Source organism: Accipiter gentilis, chromosome 14 (genome assembly GCF_929443795.1).
Source record: "Accipiter gentilis chromosome 14, bAccGen1.1, whole genome shotgun sequence".
Lineage (NCBI taxonomy): Eukaryota > Metazoa > Chordata > Aves > Accipitriformes > Accipitridae > Astur > Astur gentilis.
The window spans coordinates 24298474-24314708 of record NC_064893.1 but is presented as its reverse complement, the minus strand read 5'-3'; the positions used below and the strand labels follow the sequence as shown (position 1 = coordinate 24314708).

At 36.3% G+C, this 16235-nt stretch overlaps 1 protein-coding gene across 2 annotated transcripts in view; it reads right to left on the bottom strand.

Annotated features, from left to right (window-relative positions):
• Nucleotides 1-449: 449 nt before the first annotated feature.
• The window catches only part of ARFGEF2 (ADP ribosylation factor guanine nucleotide exchange factor 2), a 38440-nt gene continuing 22654 nt past the window's right edge, over nucleotides 450-16235 (bottom strand). Inside the window, exons 24-39 of one of the 2 annotated variants that reach the window (XM_049816551.1) lie at nucleotides 15103-15143; nucleotides 14849-15018; nucleotides 14058-14209; nucleotides 13725-13897; nucleotides 12438-12598; nucleotides 11480-11610; nucleotides 11258-11387; nucleotides 10689-10824; nucleotides 9772-9910; nucleotides 9609-9663; nucleotides 9233-9347; nucleotides 8828-8958; nucleotides 7569-7737; nucleotides 7042-7180; nucleotides 5760-5877; nucleotides 450-4161 (exon numbers count right to left, since the gene is read on the bottom strand). In XM_049816551.1, the coding sequence (XP_049672508.1) occupies nucleotides 3985-4161; nucleotides 5760-5877; nucleotides 7042-7180; nucleotides 7569-7737; nucleotides 8828-8958; nucleotides 9233-9347; nucleotides 9609-9663; nucleotides 9772-9910; nucleotides 10689-10824; nucleotides 11258-11387; nucleotides 11480-11610; nucleotides 12438-12598; nucleotides 13725-13897; nucleotides 14058-14209; nucleotides 14849-15018; nucleotides 15103-15143 (2137 nt within the window). In that variant the 3' untranslated portion in view covers nucleotides 450-3984. Of the gene's footprint in view, nucleotides 4162-5759; nucleotides 5878-7041; nucleotides 7181-7568; nucleotides 8120-8827; nucleotides 8959-9232; nucleotides 9348-9608; nucleotides 9664-9771; nucleotides 9911-10688; nucleotides 10825-11257; nucleotides 11388-11479; nucleotides 11611-12437; nucleotides 12599-13724; nucleotides 13898-14057; nucleotides 14210-14848; nucleotides 15019-15102; nucleotides 15144-16235 lie in introns of those variants that run through there. The other variant, XM_049816552.1, reaches the window with a different exon arrangement.

Genomic DNA, 16235 nt, shown 5'->3' with positions numbered 1-16235 from the left:
TCCGCTGTGAGCCAGTCCTTGCCGCGCTCCCCCACGGGGACGGCCGACCAATGGCCAGGCTCTTCCCACAAGGCCCCGGGGCATCTCGGCCCCGGCCCCCGGGCGGCCCGCGACGGGGGCGGGGCGAGCGGGCCTGAGGGACGCGAGGGACGGGCCGGGGGTCCGGGGAGGCGGCCTAGAGCCCGCAGGGACCGGGCTGGGGGCAGGAGCCCTTCTGTTGATAAAGGAAAGGGGACAGGGCGACGGAGAGGAAGAGCAGCCAGGAGGAGTGAGTGTGTTAGAAAAAAAAAAAAAAAAAACACCACCCAAACAACAAACCCAAAACAACCAGCCAACGGCCCTACATGGGAAAGGCCCCTGGTTCTCATCAGTGATCTAGTCTCATGGGGAGGAGAGCAGGCTGGAGGCTTACAAGCCTTCTAATCAACTGCATGACGACAAAACCAAGCAACACTTCTTAAAACTTTATTGATTTACCACTTGATTAAAGCATGGAATATTATAACAGTATTATACATAGTATCTTCATGTAGAAAACTTTACATAGTTTTTCATATTATATAATTTTGGTATTCTCTCAAAAATGTATACATCCATAGGGCAAGGAATGCTCTTTTTTAAATTATTGATATTAAATGCACTTAATACGGAGATCTTCAAAAAACTTAGGCATTTTAAATACATGAAAACATACATTTTACACAGAAATAACATTAAAGGTGCTGAACAAACTGAATTTACATATTAAAGGGAGCTGCGCTTTTGACAGAAAAAGCTTAGTTCTACTTCAGACTAAAAGTTACTATTTTTAATCTTTCTCATTTTTAATAGTAAGACTGAGCTAAAATTTGGGGGGTGGTTGCTTATATTTGTGGACATTGTTTCAGATTGTTCTGTTTACAGATGGGAGATATGGATAACAAAGCACTGTAAAAATAATATTTTCTAGTACTGTAAAACACAATAGTCAACATGAAAGGGAGTTTTCAGGGTTTTCCTCATTAGCATCCTCCCCCTGCCTAACTATTTCCTAGACGGTTCCAAAATAAGAAGTAATAGCAAATATCATGCAGTCTCCATATTTATACCATTATAGGTAAATCAGTTTATAGTTTAACTTGTTGCATAACACTACTTGAAAAGTCTAAGAGGTTACTTTTTGTTACTTCATGTATTGCACAGATGTCTCGATCTCTACCAGGATATGCTGACACAGAATCTTGTTCTCAGTCATAGTTCCACTGAAGCCAGTAAAACCACTACAGGCAGATGAAGTCTATGTCAGCAGAGTCAGGACAAGATCAGAACCAGCAGTGACTACTGCAGGAGTTTTGGCTCAGCATTTTTAGCTTCATTAAGATGTCTATGGGTTATGGTCTTTCTGACTGTATAAGGGAAACCAAACACCTGATGTGAATACAACTGTTTCAGGTATTACACTTAACATACCATTCTTATTGCTTTAACATGTACAATCAATTCCAGAAAATTGACAGGATTAAGGCTGTTACAATCCAATTGCATTCCAGTCCCGCTTCTCTTTCATGCACTACAGAGCCTAGGATGTTTTGATGTCACATACCTAATTTCAGCAGTTTATAAATGGTATAAATACAATAAAAGCTTTACTTAAGTAAAAGAACAGTCTCAGAACTAAGGCTGAAGGAAAGGGTTGATTAAATGCCCTTATTCTATATCCAGAGATAGTACAAATGTTGCATGTTACAGTAAAGAAAGCCCACAATGCAACTGTAAAGTAATGTAAGATGTGAAAATTAAGAGACTTGTTTCAAGACATGAGTTGTAACGCTTTCAAAACTGTACAATACAGAAAAAGCATGCAACTTTAAGAAAGTTGTGGTTTTGATAAGAGATAAGGGTATACATTCAATGAGACAGTGACACATTCAAAATCTGAAGAACAAAGTTTCAAATATTTTCTTTAGGACCATAAGAAAAGGAATAGACTACTCTTACAGATTTAAATAGAATTAAAATAAATACTTCATTTTTACTGTAATTGATGAAGTGACATTACCAGGGAATGAGCAACTATACTAAATGCAAGCAAAAGGACATTTCAAATGCAGCAAGTTAAATATCAGCATTGCTTATTTTTCAGTCTTTTCCTATTGTAAAATATAGCCATATATTCCTTTCTACTAAATATTAGTGTATAGATTTTTATCTAACGGGTGTTTAAAAGTTAAAGAGCCGCAATCACCATTTATTTTTCTTTGGTTAAAAGTAAAAAGTAAAAATAAAAATGTGAAAGCATTATCACTACTATTGACTGCAAAACCATTCCCAAACAATGCCTATGTGGAACAAGCCAATTTACTGAAAAGCACCATATGAACCCTTTGGAAATAGTTCATAAAAAAGAAGAAAAAAAAAAAAGGAAAAAAAAAAAAAAGAAAGAAAGAATCCCAACAGCTCTTAGAGTGGAATAGCCCAAAACAACTACAACTAAGGCCACCCTACCAGGAAACTCAATTTAAAAAGCAAAATAACAGGTTAAACACTTAATATCATTCAAGTCGGTTGTTTGGTTGCTTTTTTGTTTGGGTTTTTTCTTTTTTTTTTTTTTTTTTTAATACTGTTATATTTTAGGTTTGCTACTATGGATAGCACAGCAGTTAATGTAACACTTCTGTCTACATTATTTTAGGAAGTGGAACCTGTCCGCCAATCCTGCCACACTCTTCCAGTTTAGAGAAGTCTTAAAACATGAAACTAAAACTATTTCAAAGGACAGACCTCAGTCCTGCAGTACTTCAACTGTAAACTGGTATTCTGTCATGGAAACAGTTGTCACAGGAAACTGATGCATTTCAAAGAAAGAAAAATCTCTAGGGCAAATTAAGCTGCAGTGCTAAGTCACATTTGCATCACAGATACCAATATATTTCTATGCTTTGAAGGTAACTCTTACAATACAAGAATGAACTTGTTTAATTTTGCTAGAGCAGTTTCATGGCAATTCAATTTTTATTTTCTTTTTAGATCACAATAGGAACTAATAGCTGAGAACACAAATCATTTGGACAAAAAGACAAATCATAAGTTACAGATCTGCAGTAAAGAGAGACAGAACCTCATATGTATTAAGGACAGGACTTCTTGCTAAACAGACTTATTACTACTAAATACATTGTACTCAAGGGTAAAAAAAGGTGGTTTTATTTGTTCTGAACCTTGTTTATAATACTATTGTATATGCTCTGTCCATGATCTGGCAATGTATGAAAGTAAATGGAAAGTTTGAAGTCTTTTTTTTTTTTTTTTAAAATGTCTTTAACTCAAGACTAACAAGCTAAATAGAGCAGATGTTATTGTGTGCTGCTCATGTAAAACCTTCTGTAAAAACAAAAATAAATCTCAGAAAATGAAGCACTGATATTAAAAAAAAGTTTTAAAAATTACTTGCTAAACAGGAGGAAAACCCTTTCCCCAAATATCCTACAGGCTGTCCACTTCAAAAACTCTAACATGCTTCCTGGTCTAGTCATGTACGCACAAAGAAAAACCCAGAATGATCTTAGGTGGTCATTAGCCACTGCAGTATAGTTTATTATGAACACATGTGCTAACATCACAAGGCTATACAACTATATTCATTATTTCCAAGGGGCATAATTTCTATCGAGGAATCCAGCTGTTTTATCAGATTTAGCTGGGATGCAAGACTGAACAATTGATAAAGGACTAGAAGAGACAGACTTGATCATAAGAATGACTAGCATTGAAACAAAGAGGCTTTACATCTACTGTATTAACTCTGTAAGCAATAATTTAAATAAAACTGCTGATAGTTTTGTAGGATGGACAGAACAGGATTTTCTTCTTCCTCCCCAGATGCCATTGTGGTAAGAGTAACTTGCTGTGTTGATACACCAGGGTTCCATTTTTTTCCCATCCATTTTAATCCATCTCTGGAACATAGCTTTATGTACAAGCTGAAGTAACCAACCCTACTTAGGGCTACCATGAAGGTAAATTCATCCCAGTTGTCCGTATCTGCTCCTCTGTTATGCAGATTTTGAACACAACACCTATACGCAGGAAGAACTTCCGTAGCACAGCTCGAAGCTCAGGAATCAGGTCAAATTGCATGATTTCACACAAGTATGGATAATATGTTGAAGCATGTGCCCTAAACTATCAAAGAAGGTATGAAAAAAGAACATTACTCTCTATTACTATAGGAAAGCACAGAATTTTTCCACATTCATGGCTACATCAGCTTGTTAAAACATGAGGTCTCACTCAAAGGCCCTCCTGGATGGCCAAAGGGCCATCAAGCTCAGTGTCCGTTTTCTGCAGCAGCCTGAGCAGATGCCTACAGGAAACCACACACAGAGCATGCATTTGGCATTACTTCCCTAAAATAAGAGTCAGACTATTTTGTGCCTCAGGGGTTTCTCAGGCTAGAGGTAGTATTAGGGACAACTTGTAGAAACACTGCCCTCTGGTGTGAATTTGTCCAGTTGCCTCTCCAGCCTTTTAAAAATACCATCCACAATACATAATGAAGCCTTACACAGCTGAACCGGTGTGTGAAAATGTATCTCCATTATGTGTGTGTTTGGTCCCCCCCACAGTGACTTGCCATCTCCAAAACTCTCATTCACTGTCTCTTACAGTATAATGATTCAGTCCTTTCCATCTCTTCATGCTAATGACTTTATGCAGCTCTCATTTTTATTATTTCTTTTCTGGATAACAAAATAACTGAGTAAAAGTCTAACCTACATACAGTTCCATGTATGGGAACCAGTCTATATCCCTTCTTCCTGTTACACTCTCCCAACTCTTTTCCAGCTCCATTATACACCTTTCAATATGGGGGATCAGAACTGCAAACAGGATTCAAGATTCAAATCTGTCATGAATTTACACAACAGGAAATATGTTTTGTCCTCTATTCCTTTGCTCAGTATCAGTTAATCAGGAAGGTTAATGGAACACTTTCTCCACAGAACTTTTACAATAAAAAGATAGCGGGATTGTGTACTAAGGAATGGCCAAGTTGCCATTTTATCTAGAGAGTTAAGACTATTCTCACAACACACCATAACCACAGGGACATTACTGAATTGCTGCAACATGGAGCAGCCAAGCCACCACTACTACCAATTTCTTAAAATATTGGTAAATTGCAATAAAACATTCCAAACTACACAAAAGCAAAGTGAAATTACACACTTTACAATACAGAAAAAAACCTACACCAGGAAAACATACACTTCAGAAAAAGATGAAGTTATAAAAAAAAAAAAGCGGTAAGCAACTTCCAGAAGTTTCTCTATATGTTCTAATGTAGTGAATATTTGCATTCACCTTTTCCTCAAGACAGCCAAGATCCTCAAAATTATTTTTTGCCATCACTGTCAAGGAACCAGAATTCCAATTTTGTACTGGTGAAATTTACCTCTACCATTCTTGTGCAGCTGTAATAACAGCACAAGCCCATCCTTTATTGCACAATATTTGTGCTTTTATGTGAAAGCTCTGCAGTAATTCTATCAATATTTCTATACAGCTGTGAATTTCTTGGACACAATCTGATTTTTACAATGTAGAATGCTTGCAAAAGAAACGGATATGTAACAATCACTGTATTTCAAGGAGAGTACGCACTATGTAAGCAAACTAGCCAGCTTGCAATACTGATGGTAATAAAGACTGAATTCAACAGAAGCAGAAATGAAAAGATACCTGAATGCAAACAGACATGACTTTCAGCCTGTTCTTACCTTTTCATCACTGATTTTTAGTGTTTTTGTTAAGAGCAACAGCAGGAGATTGGTCCAAGCTTCTCTGTGGCTTTCTGAGTTCACAGTAATAAAATACGCCAGGGCTTCACTGCATACACTAAAGAGATGACACAGTTTGGACAAACCATAAAGAAAACTGATTAGAAGTTTTTATAACAGGCACTGTTTGTCCTCTCAGTGTATTTTTTTTTTTTTTCAAACAAGATGCATTCCCATAGGAAAGGTTTCAATCAAATGCAACAACTTTAATTACACGAACTTGTCTCGATTTTTCTGTTAGAGTAGTTGTTACAGATAACTGAACCGAAATAGTTTTCATGTTGTCAACAAACAAACATGGAGTCAGAGGCAGAAGAGTCTGATTTTCCTCATAAACATTGTGATTAAAGTGTTGTCACCTTCAACCTGTAAACATTATTTCCTGATCCTTACACTGGGACAGCTTAGGCAACAGCAACATGAAAGAGTTCTCCCTCCAAATCCAGACTGCTTTAATGAAGATCTGCAGAGCTCAGCATCACAGATTAAAGAGGGATTACTATTGTATTAATAAATTTTTGGTCCTTGCTGTAGACTGTCAACACAAGGTACAAACAGTACCACTTAATAAGGCTTTTTTGGGGCACTACTTTAGTTAAAGAAGAAATAGAACCTCCCCTTTTGCACATTAAAAAGATTACTATGTCCATAGATGCTGATAAATCAGATTGCTACTGAAAACTGCTACTTTAGTGCCAACAGCAAGCTTAAGAGTTCCTCACATTTGATTAGAGATTAGTACTCTGAACTTCCATATACCAACAACTCACTTCTCAAATAAAGGGGACACCACTACCTTTTTATATTCATTTAACATAATTTTCTACATTTACCTAAGTTCCAGGTATACAGCAGCTTATACTGCACTCTGTTTAGATTACTGTATTCTATTATACCTCTAAATATCATCATGTACTCAGATGTGAAGAGTATTCATACACCACCACTTTTGTAAAAAAAGCGCTTATCTCAGACAAGAAGGTGCTTCATTTATTCCAGGTAGGTTGCTTCCTTATTGCTAAATTAACTTTTAATGAAGAATGGTCATATATATATTTTTTATATATATATACACACACACACATACACACATCCCCTCCACCCCTGCCCCGTCTCTCCATATACTTTTCACACTCTGCTCAGCAACTTCAAACATTTGTATACAGGGATGCACCATATTGGCTGAAAACAGAACACTTCAGAACCACGTTGATACTTTTACCTAAGCAGTCGTTGTTGTATAGCATCCCAGGACTCTCGGCGGTTTTCATCCACGTACATTCGAAAGAGTATTCTCAAGCAACAAGCCAAGCTGCTGGTCTCTTGTTTTAAGAGATTGGGTTTTGATTTACCCTTGAACCCTAGAAATCAGTTACACATAGGGCGAGAGGGAACAATCACATTTGTAGTTACTAGCCAAGAGGTAAAGTTTATCAACAATACTTCCACTAGTGAACAGTAATGATTTCTTGTCCAGATAGTATCTCCTCCTCCTTGATTTTGATTTGACACCTCATCTGTTTGTAAAGATATTTAACTACATAGTACCAACTGTGTAGCTCTACTTTAATCAAAAAAGCAGGTAATTTAGCAAACAACTATTCAAGTCATCAGGAAGGAGACAAGTAATAAAAGCATGCAACACTGTCACATTAACTGCAGATTATTGCAATGGTATACGTTTGTATCTCTACAGCTAAAGCTGCAAGTGCAGCTCAGTATTTTTATCAAAATAAAAATAAGCCTCACCTGCTCTCCATAACACAGTTCGCTGTTCATAATTTGAATTAAAGGCTTTTGAAAATGAATGAGACTCTTGCAGACAATCTAGTAACTTAAAGAGGTGATGTGAAGACATATATTTATACATTCCTTGGTCTTCTGTGTCAATGTGGATGTCTGCATCCAATGCATCTCGCTAAAGGGGGGGAGCAGAGAGAGAGAGAGCACGCATGTGCGCAAGAGAGGCACGTCAATAACATTCTTTTTATATAAACTTAAAGAGACTTTGATATTTCACAGACCATATACCACTAACTCCAGATTCCATTTTTCGGTACAAGTGAAATATTAGTGCAATACAACACAGCAGAATGGTCCTGTCAAATACCAGGGTTGTACTCCTTTCAGCAGGATATTTTAAAAGAGAGCAGTTATGATCTATCCTAGTTATTGATAAGAAAAAATAAATAATCAAGAACAACAAGGTAAGAACCTCCCTTATCAAGGCATTAAAAAGTCATAGCAATATAATATAGAACATTTCCTCTCCTCCAGGAGCCGAGTAGGTCTGCTGAATTCTGAAAAACATCAAAATGAACCACAAAAATAGCGCAAGTTTAAGTGTTGCATAGTGTAGAAATTCCCCATCTTTGGCTAATGTCACATTTCATGAAAATTGCTCAACATTTTTAGCTAATTTCATTAGGAATTTAACTATACCATCCCCAAAACACTACCTGAATGCACTAGCCCAAACTTCTAGCTTAGGGCCTTCACAATATCACCAAGCAAGAGCTACCTGGCACTGTTCCCTAGAATCAGAATTTTCAGGGTCTAGGACCTCTATGAGGCAGGTAATGAGTTAAACCTTGACCATTAACCTTACTAAAGTTCTGCATCTCCTTCTGCATAAACACCTAGAGACTGAGCAAAGCCTCAACTGTGGCTAAATGAAGACACTCAGGCTAAACAACAGAAAAGAATGCTCTCCCCCAAACAAACAAAAAACTTCCTTGATGACTATGTATTCATCATAAAAACAATGGTAATACATTACATTGATAATAAAAAAAGGATAATATAATAATCCAACAGGCAGACTGCCAGGAAATACTGGACGCAGTCAAAAAAAAATAATCACATCTTAGAGTAATGACACACAAATTCAGAGTACCCCTGAGAGAAAAAGGAAGAGACTATATGCTCTATTTCGTAAACACACTTCAGACTATTTGATAGTCTTTGTACTTTACTGCCACAACAAGATTAAATAAGTCTGATGGTACCTGAGCTGCAGCCATGTGTTCAGCATCTTCCTTCTTGCTTGTTGCTGGATAAAACACTATATTATCAATGGTCTGTATTAGTTCCAGCTGTACCACACACTTTATAAGGAGGCCAGCAAATAGTTTCTGGTCTAATGAAATGGAGTAACACAAGTTTCAGAAGCAACTTATGACAATTCATTTACAACAGACTAGCAAAACACTACATTACCATTAGCATTTTTAGTGATATTTAGTGATGCTGTGAATTATCTTACAAAGAGAAAATTTCTCTGCAAGGCATAAACACAAGTTTTAAAGATGTACCCCAAGTTTAAGTGCCCAAAAACTTTCTCTACAGAACTACAGAAGTAGACCAAGAGTGGCTATAAAAGGTCATTTAATAAACTTGCATGTTTTCCTTACTTGTATAAGGACCACCTTTCCAGCTCTCGTCTGTTGGATTTGAAAACTGACTTTGTCCTCTTTCTGAAGCATTTTTATCCATGCTGCTTAAAGACTGGTGATCTAGGTCTAAATCCTAGAAGAAAATGCAGAACAATTCTAGCAATCCAAAACACTAACTACCAACCAGCTATCAGTTTTCCGATTACTTCACTAATCTTAGATTCAAAGGCTTCCTGCATCCATTCTTTGTATCTTATTTTACAATGACACCAAATACAAGCTAATGTCAATTCCAGTATTTGTGGTCAAGTCTATTTACTACAATAAAGTATTTCAAAAACTAACTTAACATGAAACCCTTCAAGTTAGTTTGTTGCACTGAATTAACTCTTACCAAGTGTTTTTCAGCTGAATCTTCCTCCATTCCCACAGGCCTCCACGTTAGCAAGCTTCACAAAGTAAAAAAAAAAAAACAAACAAACAAACAAAAAAAAAAAAGGTAAGTATTGTTGCTCTGGAATCAGGTATTAGTATACGAATTAAATTTATGAACTTACACATGAGGAATAGTAGTTTTGAAGATTTCTAGCATACAATTGCAGGTTTGGCCCCAGACTTCAGGGCTGAATTTCTGTCCGTTTAATATTACCAGGTTTTCTAGGCAGTTTGTACCTGATCGAGCCAACTGCTCATTATCTGTGAAAGAAGTGTTCCATATTTATCAACTTCTACAATATCAATGAAAAAATAAGCATTGTCTATTACTGCTCCATTAAACATTTTTACCAATATTGTGAAACACATGGTATCTTAGCTCCAAGCCTACTTATAAAGTATATTACAATAATATCAAGCTTAGGAGCCTACTGAATTAAAAATAGTGTTTAAAAATAGACTTGATGAGACTGAAATCCAAACAGTGAAGACAAATGACAGGAGAGAAGCAGAAAGAAAGGAGAGACAAAGGAAGGAAAAGCACCAATTAGAAACTTATGATTTCCTGCAAGGTAGTCACCCCACATTTCATGCTAGCAATACACAGGATTTCAGGCATAAGAGTTGGAGCTCAAAAGAAAATACATTCTTTAGAAAGTCATATTTTAAAGTACTAGATGGTTGGCAGGGGGAAGAAAAAAATCATAACTCATACACGTGTATATATATATCTCTGCCAATAAATGAGGTTTTTTATTCATGCATTGAAATGGAGAAAGGTTGTCGGTAGAAGATTAAACACAGCTCTTTAGAAATTTTTGCTCTGTCACAATAGCACCATAAATACATTAACAGAAGAGCTGTCTAACCAATTAAATAGAATGATCCTCCAATATTTAAGATACTGCATCCATCTATTACCTAACATATTGTCCTAATGGTAGTTTTTACTCTTCCAAAATTCAGTTAATTTTCCTCTTCTCAAGTAATGAGAATTTAAAAAAATACATTAATCAAAAGATACAAGTAAATAAACTACCTTGTTTTACACACCAGTGTAACTGTGCAAGTATGTCAGGAAGAAGGATCTCATTTAAAGCTTCATAAAATTGTGTAAATACATCACAAATTGCATAAAGTGCATGGTTGCATGTAGTGGTCATCCATTCAGATTTCTATGAGAAAAAATGAAAAGTCCTTATTTTTATGTGGGTTCTACTATGATGATAGCACTTGGCTTATACATGGCTATTCAACAAAGGACGTGGCCTCCGAGGAGTAGAATTTAGATAAAACTAAAAAGCCTTACTACTGCAGACATCTTGTCAGAAGCATTTAGTTGGCCACATGAATATTGTTCAGAAAACTATACATTTTCACGATGAAGTGTGAATATTCTCCATGAAAGTATTCAGACAGAACAGACAGATAAGTCACTGGATACGATGACAAGTTTCATACATACCACAGAATACAGCAGAATACAACGTATCCTTATGTTTGGAGCAGTATGGGGTAGAAATATACTGACAAGACAATACAAACTGCTGCCTTGATTGTCCGAGTTCTTAAAAACAAACTCATTTTTTGTTGTTGTTTTGGTTTTACCTCTGTTTGTTGTTCAGGCAGTTTCATATTATCAAAAATGCGAAACACAATTCTGAACAGATCTTGCCACCAGTGTTTTTCAAAGGTATGGCCATAACTCTTCATTATTTCAAACATCACTGTTAAGCCTCTATAAACAAACCCAAAGAAAAAGAGGAGAAGATGTTAAAATGCATACCTGTGATCTTTTCACTAACTGAATTAAAATAAAAGCTTTATTACCTTGTTCGAACATCTAATTTGCAACGATTGATGATACAAGAAAGTTCAAATAAAATGGGAAACCATCCTCTGACCCATACTCTGTCCCCAGGAGCAACATTCATGTCATCACTCGTGTATTCTCTTAATACCTTGGAGATGGGCAAGAAAAAAAAAAAGATTTTAAAAAATAAACAAATCTCAAAAATCTTTAATTCTGACAGATTTAGATACTACTAGTGGTACAGACAGACTTAAATTAGCTCAGTTTCTACTGTAACACTCAAATCCTGTAAAATGTAAATATAAATGAGACATATTTACTTGTGAAGATGTTGGGAAGAAAAATATGAAAAATAAGCAGTTAAACCCGTTGTACTTAATTTCTGCTAAAGGCTTTACAGGTTGCAGAGGTCTGAACTTTAGGAAGCAAGTTTAACAGTGACAGGCAACAATTACATAAATATAGGTAATAACGAAATCTAAGTTTGGCATAAACCAGTCTACCCTTTGCTGGCATATTAGATACAGCATGCATGTCTTGAAACGGTAACATATGAATGCAATCCAACTCCAGGCTCTTTTCAGCAAAGTGATTATTATATTAAGTCACACAATAGACCAATGTAGAAAAATATGCATGTTTGTAACCAATTTAACTAGATATAATTAGGGTGATAGAACAAGAAATATTTTTTCCAGGTAATCCTAACATCATAAAAAAAAAAAAAAAGGACTATTTCATTCAGTTATTTCCAATTTGGACTGATGAGACTTAAAATTTTGTAATTAGTCCTAGTTTACTGCTTACATAATACCAAAATGACTGCTAATTCTGAATAAGCTTTAAATACAAACACCTCCTGCTGGGAAACTGAAGTTTGAGTCTGAAAGCTCTCTCTTAGTTAAAAGATTAGTCTCAGTTTAACAGTAGAAGATAGTGTAAAAATACACAAGGGTAAAAATTAAAAGAAAATACCTGTGGCCTTTCTGAAACATATTTAGCACAATACCGAATAAGTCTAATAGCTTCCATGCTGGTGTCCGGAAATGCAACATTACAGGCAAACTCAGAAAGACATTTTACTGCATCCTGAAATGAGTCAATTGCTGCTGGAAAGTGCTGTTGAAAAATATTTGCTGCAAAGAACAAACAAATACACTTCATAAAATTTACTGATATTGAAATCCATATATAAACTGGCATTGATCTACAGATGTCAGCCACGGTATACCACTACCGAATGGACAAACGTGAAAGGACCAGGTCTTCTGGATTAAATACGGTTCTCTGCCTTCCCTTGCATTCTTTCCCATCCCACCCCACCACCCAAATTTGTCAGCATCTCATTTTCTCAGGTTGGGTAATTACCAATTTTATAAACTAGGATTATTTTATGGCTTCTTATATGGTTCAGTTTCCTCTCACAGCATATGCAACCCAAAATTCTTAAGATATGTTGGGAAATAACAGCAGTAAAGCTTGATGTTATCTTCTCTGCTGTGAATGAAGTTACCTAAATTTACCTAAGTTACCTATCCTGTAGCAAGAGAGGAAAAAGTAGTTAGATTTCGACTTAAGGGCCATATAAAATACAAAACAAATCCAACATGTACAAGCTTTTGAACAAACTACAACTCCCAAGATCTATGCAATTCAAGTTAGCAAAAAAAGTTTTGTCACTATTTGCATGTATTAATACCGTCCATAGCTCTTTTTCTTCCACATTATTTAATGGGAAGAGGGCAGTTTCAGCACATGCAAGAAAGCTACAATCAATACCGAAGGTCCATTTCAAGAATATTTGAGTTGATTGTATTTCTTTGACAGTGGCAGTAGTATGTTGTTCAAATAGACTTTTAGAGCAGGTAGCCTGTACAAAACTCTACAAGCAGTCACATATCAGAGTCACAAGGTTTATGATTCCCACCATATGATACTGAATTGGCATAGAAGTTCGTGAAATGTGTTCCTTAATCCAGAACAACCTACTGTGACGGATGGAGCAACATACAAGTTTACTAAATCTATTCCAAACATCCAAAGTTCTGTAGCAGGATATATATATATATCTAGTTTTTCCTGTCCATAGCAAATCAGAAGACTTAGCAGTTAAGACCTAGCTGCAGAGTTTGAACAGTCTGGCTGCAAGATCTTGTGTTTATTTATCTGGAAATATGAAAGTCTTATTCAGATGGGCCTTTTAAACCAGAATCACAGCAGCTAAGCTAGTTTTGGTACACTCATCTGTCAAGTATTACTTACTAACTATGTGTGCTGTAGTTTGAAAGGCCAGCTCCACAATATTCCCATCATGGTCTGATGCTGCTTGATGAAAGACTGCAAAGATATTCTTCCAGCCTGAACGAATATTACCAGCTTGAGAGTTCACCATCTGGGCAATGCAGCGTATTACCATGTCCCGAATAGTTGGAGATCTTAAAAAAAATGAAAAGTAAGAATTTCATAAGTGGCACAATTTTACACTGGCACAAAGTAACTGTGCCGCTTCCATGTACGTGACAATCTAACCCACACCAAGTAATATCTTTAAGTAGGACTAAAGCAAGCTAACACAAACATTGCAGTGCATCACACCTGTTTTTCTTCATAATATGCTCAAAAGGCCTTAGGAAGTCTTTCTGGAAGCGAAAGTTGGCTAACTCTCCCTTCTCAAGAAATTTCATTGACAGCTGCCTTAACGAGTCTACCGCAAAGATGGCGACATCTTCATTAGGGTTGCATCCAACCTAGAAGAAAAGCATATTTTCAAACACTTACCACCTAACGTATTACTTATATGAGTAACAAATTCATCATTCAAGTTTCGTGTCAGTCCATTAAAAATTGCTAGCACGTTCTAATTTTTAGATATTTAGAAAATACGGGATTACTTTTGGAGAGGGCTTTCTCAGGCATTTGATCCAACTAAACAGACCCATGGATTTTGTATGCAACAAATGCAGAACTATAATAGTGAGCTAGATGCTAAGAAAAAAAAATAAAACAAAAAACTTAGGTTAAAAAATCCCCACCCAAATATGGTCCTATTTCCTAAAGAAAATAACTGTTGTTCCGTGATCACCTGTATATATTTTAGAGAAAAACTAATTTGGCATTTGATCAGAAGGATGAGACAATGACATAAAGAAAAATTACAAGTACAAAATGATATAATGAAGTGATTAAAAATCATTCCCATAAACAGTTCCATTTCTATTTATACACTTTAGATTTTTAAATAGGTGGTTCCTTTAGGTGCCTTTACTGGATTTTATTATTTTTTTTATATATATCACAACCTACACAACTAAGAACATAAAAGGAAAAAGCTGATTAAAGAAATCCTGCTATTCATGTATGTTCTGTAACTTGATTTTTAGAAATACCTTATTGAAGTGATCCCCAATCACATGCCAAATCCTTGACCACTGCAGCCTAATGCGATTCATGTTGTAATACGATATCTCCACTATCTTCTGCAGGCTGAACATCCGTGGATGGTGTGGGGAAGCCAGCTCATCCATAGAAACAGCACACAGCCATCGGACAAAATCAACTGAACATTAAAACACACTGCTGTAAGTTCAGGATGTTACATTGCAAGAGTTCTTGTAACCCAGCAAATGGTCAACATACATACCTATTGCATTTCCATCCAGCCTAGTTGATCCTGTAAATATCCTATGGAACAAATAAATGAGTTGCAGTTTTAGCTGCGCATCCACAAGAGTCAATCACATCTTAGTGCTGTAGACAAGTGTCAGCACATCTCCTGGAGGTACTTTACAATCCTCCATGCCATGAACTCTGCGACTGCTTTACTCTTATTCCTTGGCAGCAGGTCATGTCCTTCTGCTAGTCTAAGCATTCTCTTCCCTGCTGCAAGTCACAGTCTACTATGCTCCTGTCCCACTGCAGGAAACAGGTGCAGGCTCACAATTTTATCCAGGACAAGTAGTACTGGAATAGTCATTTGGATGACAGTGTGTTAAATTTCATTGGGAGAATAAAAAGACATGAAGAAAGATTTGCTGCAAGACTTTACTGGATGCCAGCCACCTGCTTGATCTTTACATAGTTCAAGAATACTCTAAGTTGTGGCCATCAAAACAGACAGCAGAAGGACTATGGATGCACCATTTTCCATTCTTGAGTCTTGAGGGGAGTTCAGACCACTGATCGTGGTTCATATAGAACACCGGTAAGCGGAAAATGTTCCCATGTCTTTTAGACTTTGATATGGTAACAGACATTTACGTTACAATAAACACTACAAGTCTGAATGTATGATTCTAGACTTGCTCAATATTTTCAATAATGATAGAAAAGTCCCCTTCCAACACATGGTTTATGATAGAAGCATCTCTTTAGAAAACATTTCACAAGGACAGATGAGAAAGATAACGATTTAGAAAAGAATGCAGCAACTAACAAATAAAGAGCTGAAGAACAGCAACTAAAGAAATGCCAAAATACTGATGTTTACAAGACCAAAGAAAATGCCATAATTTACTAGAATAAGGGCATTTATTAATTTCAGATACCTGTCCTGTTCAGCCTAAATTTAAAAAAAACAAAAACAAAAAAAACCCCAGATACACAGAATACATACACATAAGTTAGAGACAGTTACCAGATTTGTAAAACAAAAATAGCTGAACACTGTTAATACCAACCTAACTCTGCTCTTCACTGGCTTACTCCAAAGAAAAGGCGTAAAAACACATGAATACACACAGTGCCCCTTCTCACAATACACTACATTAGTTATAC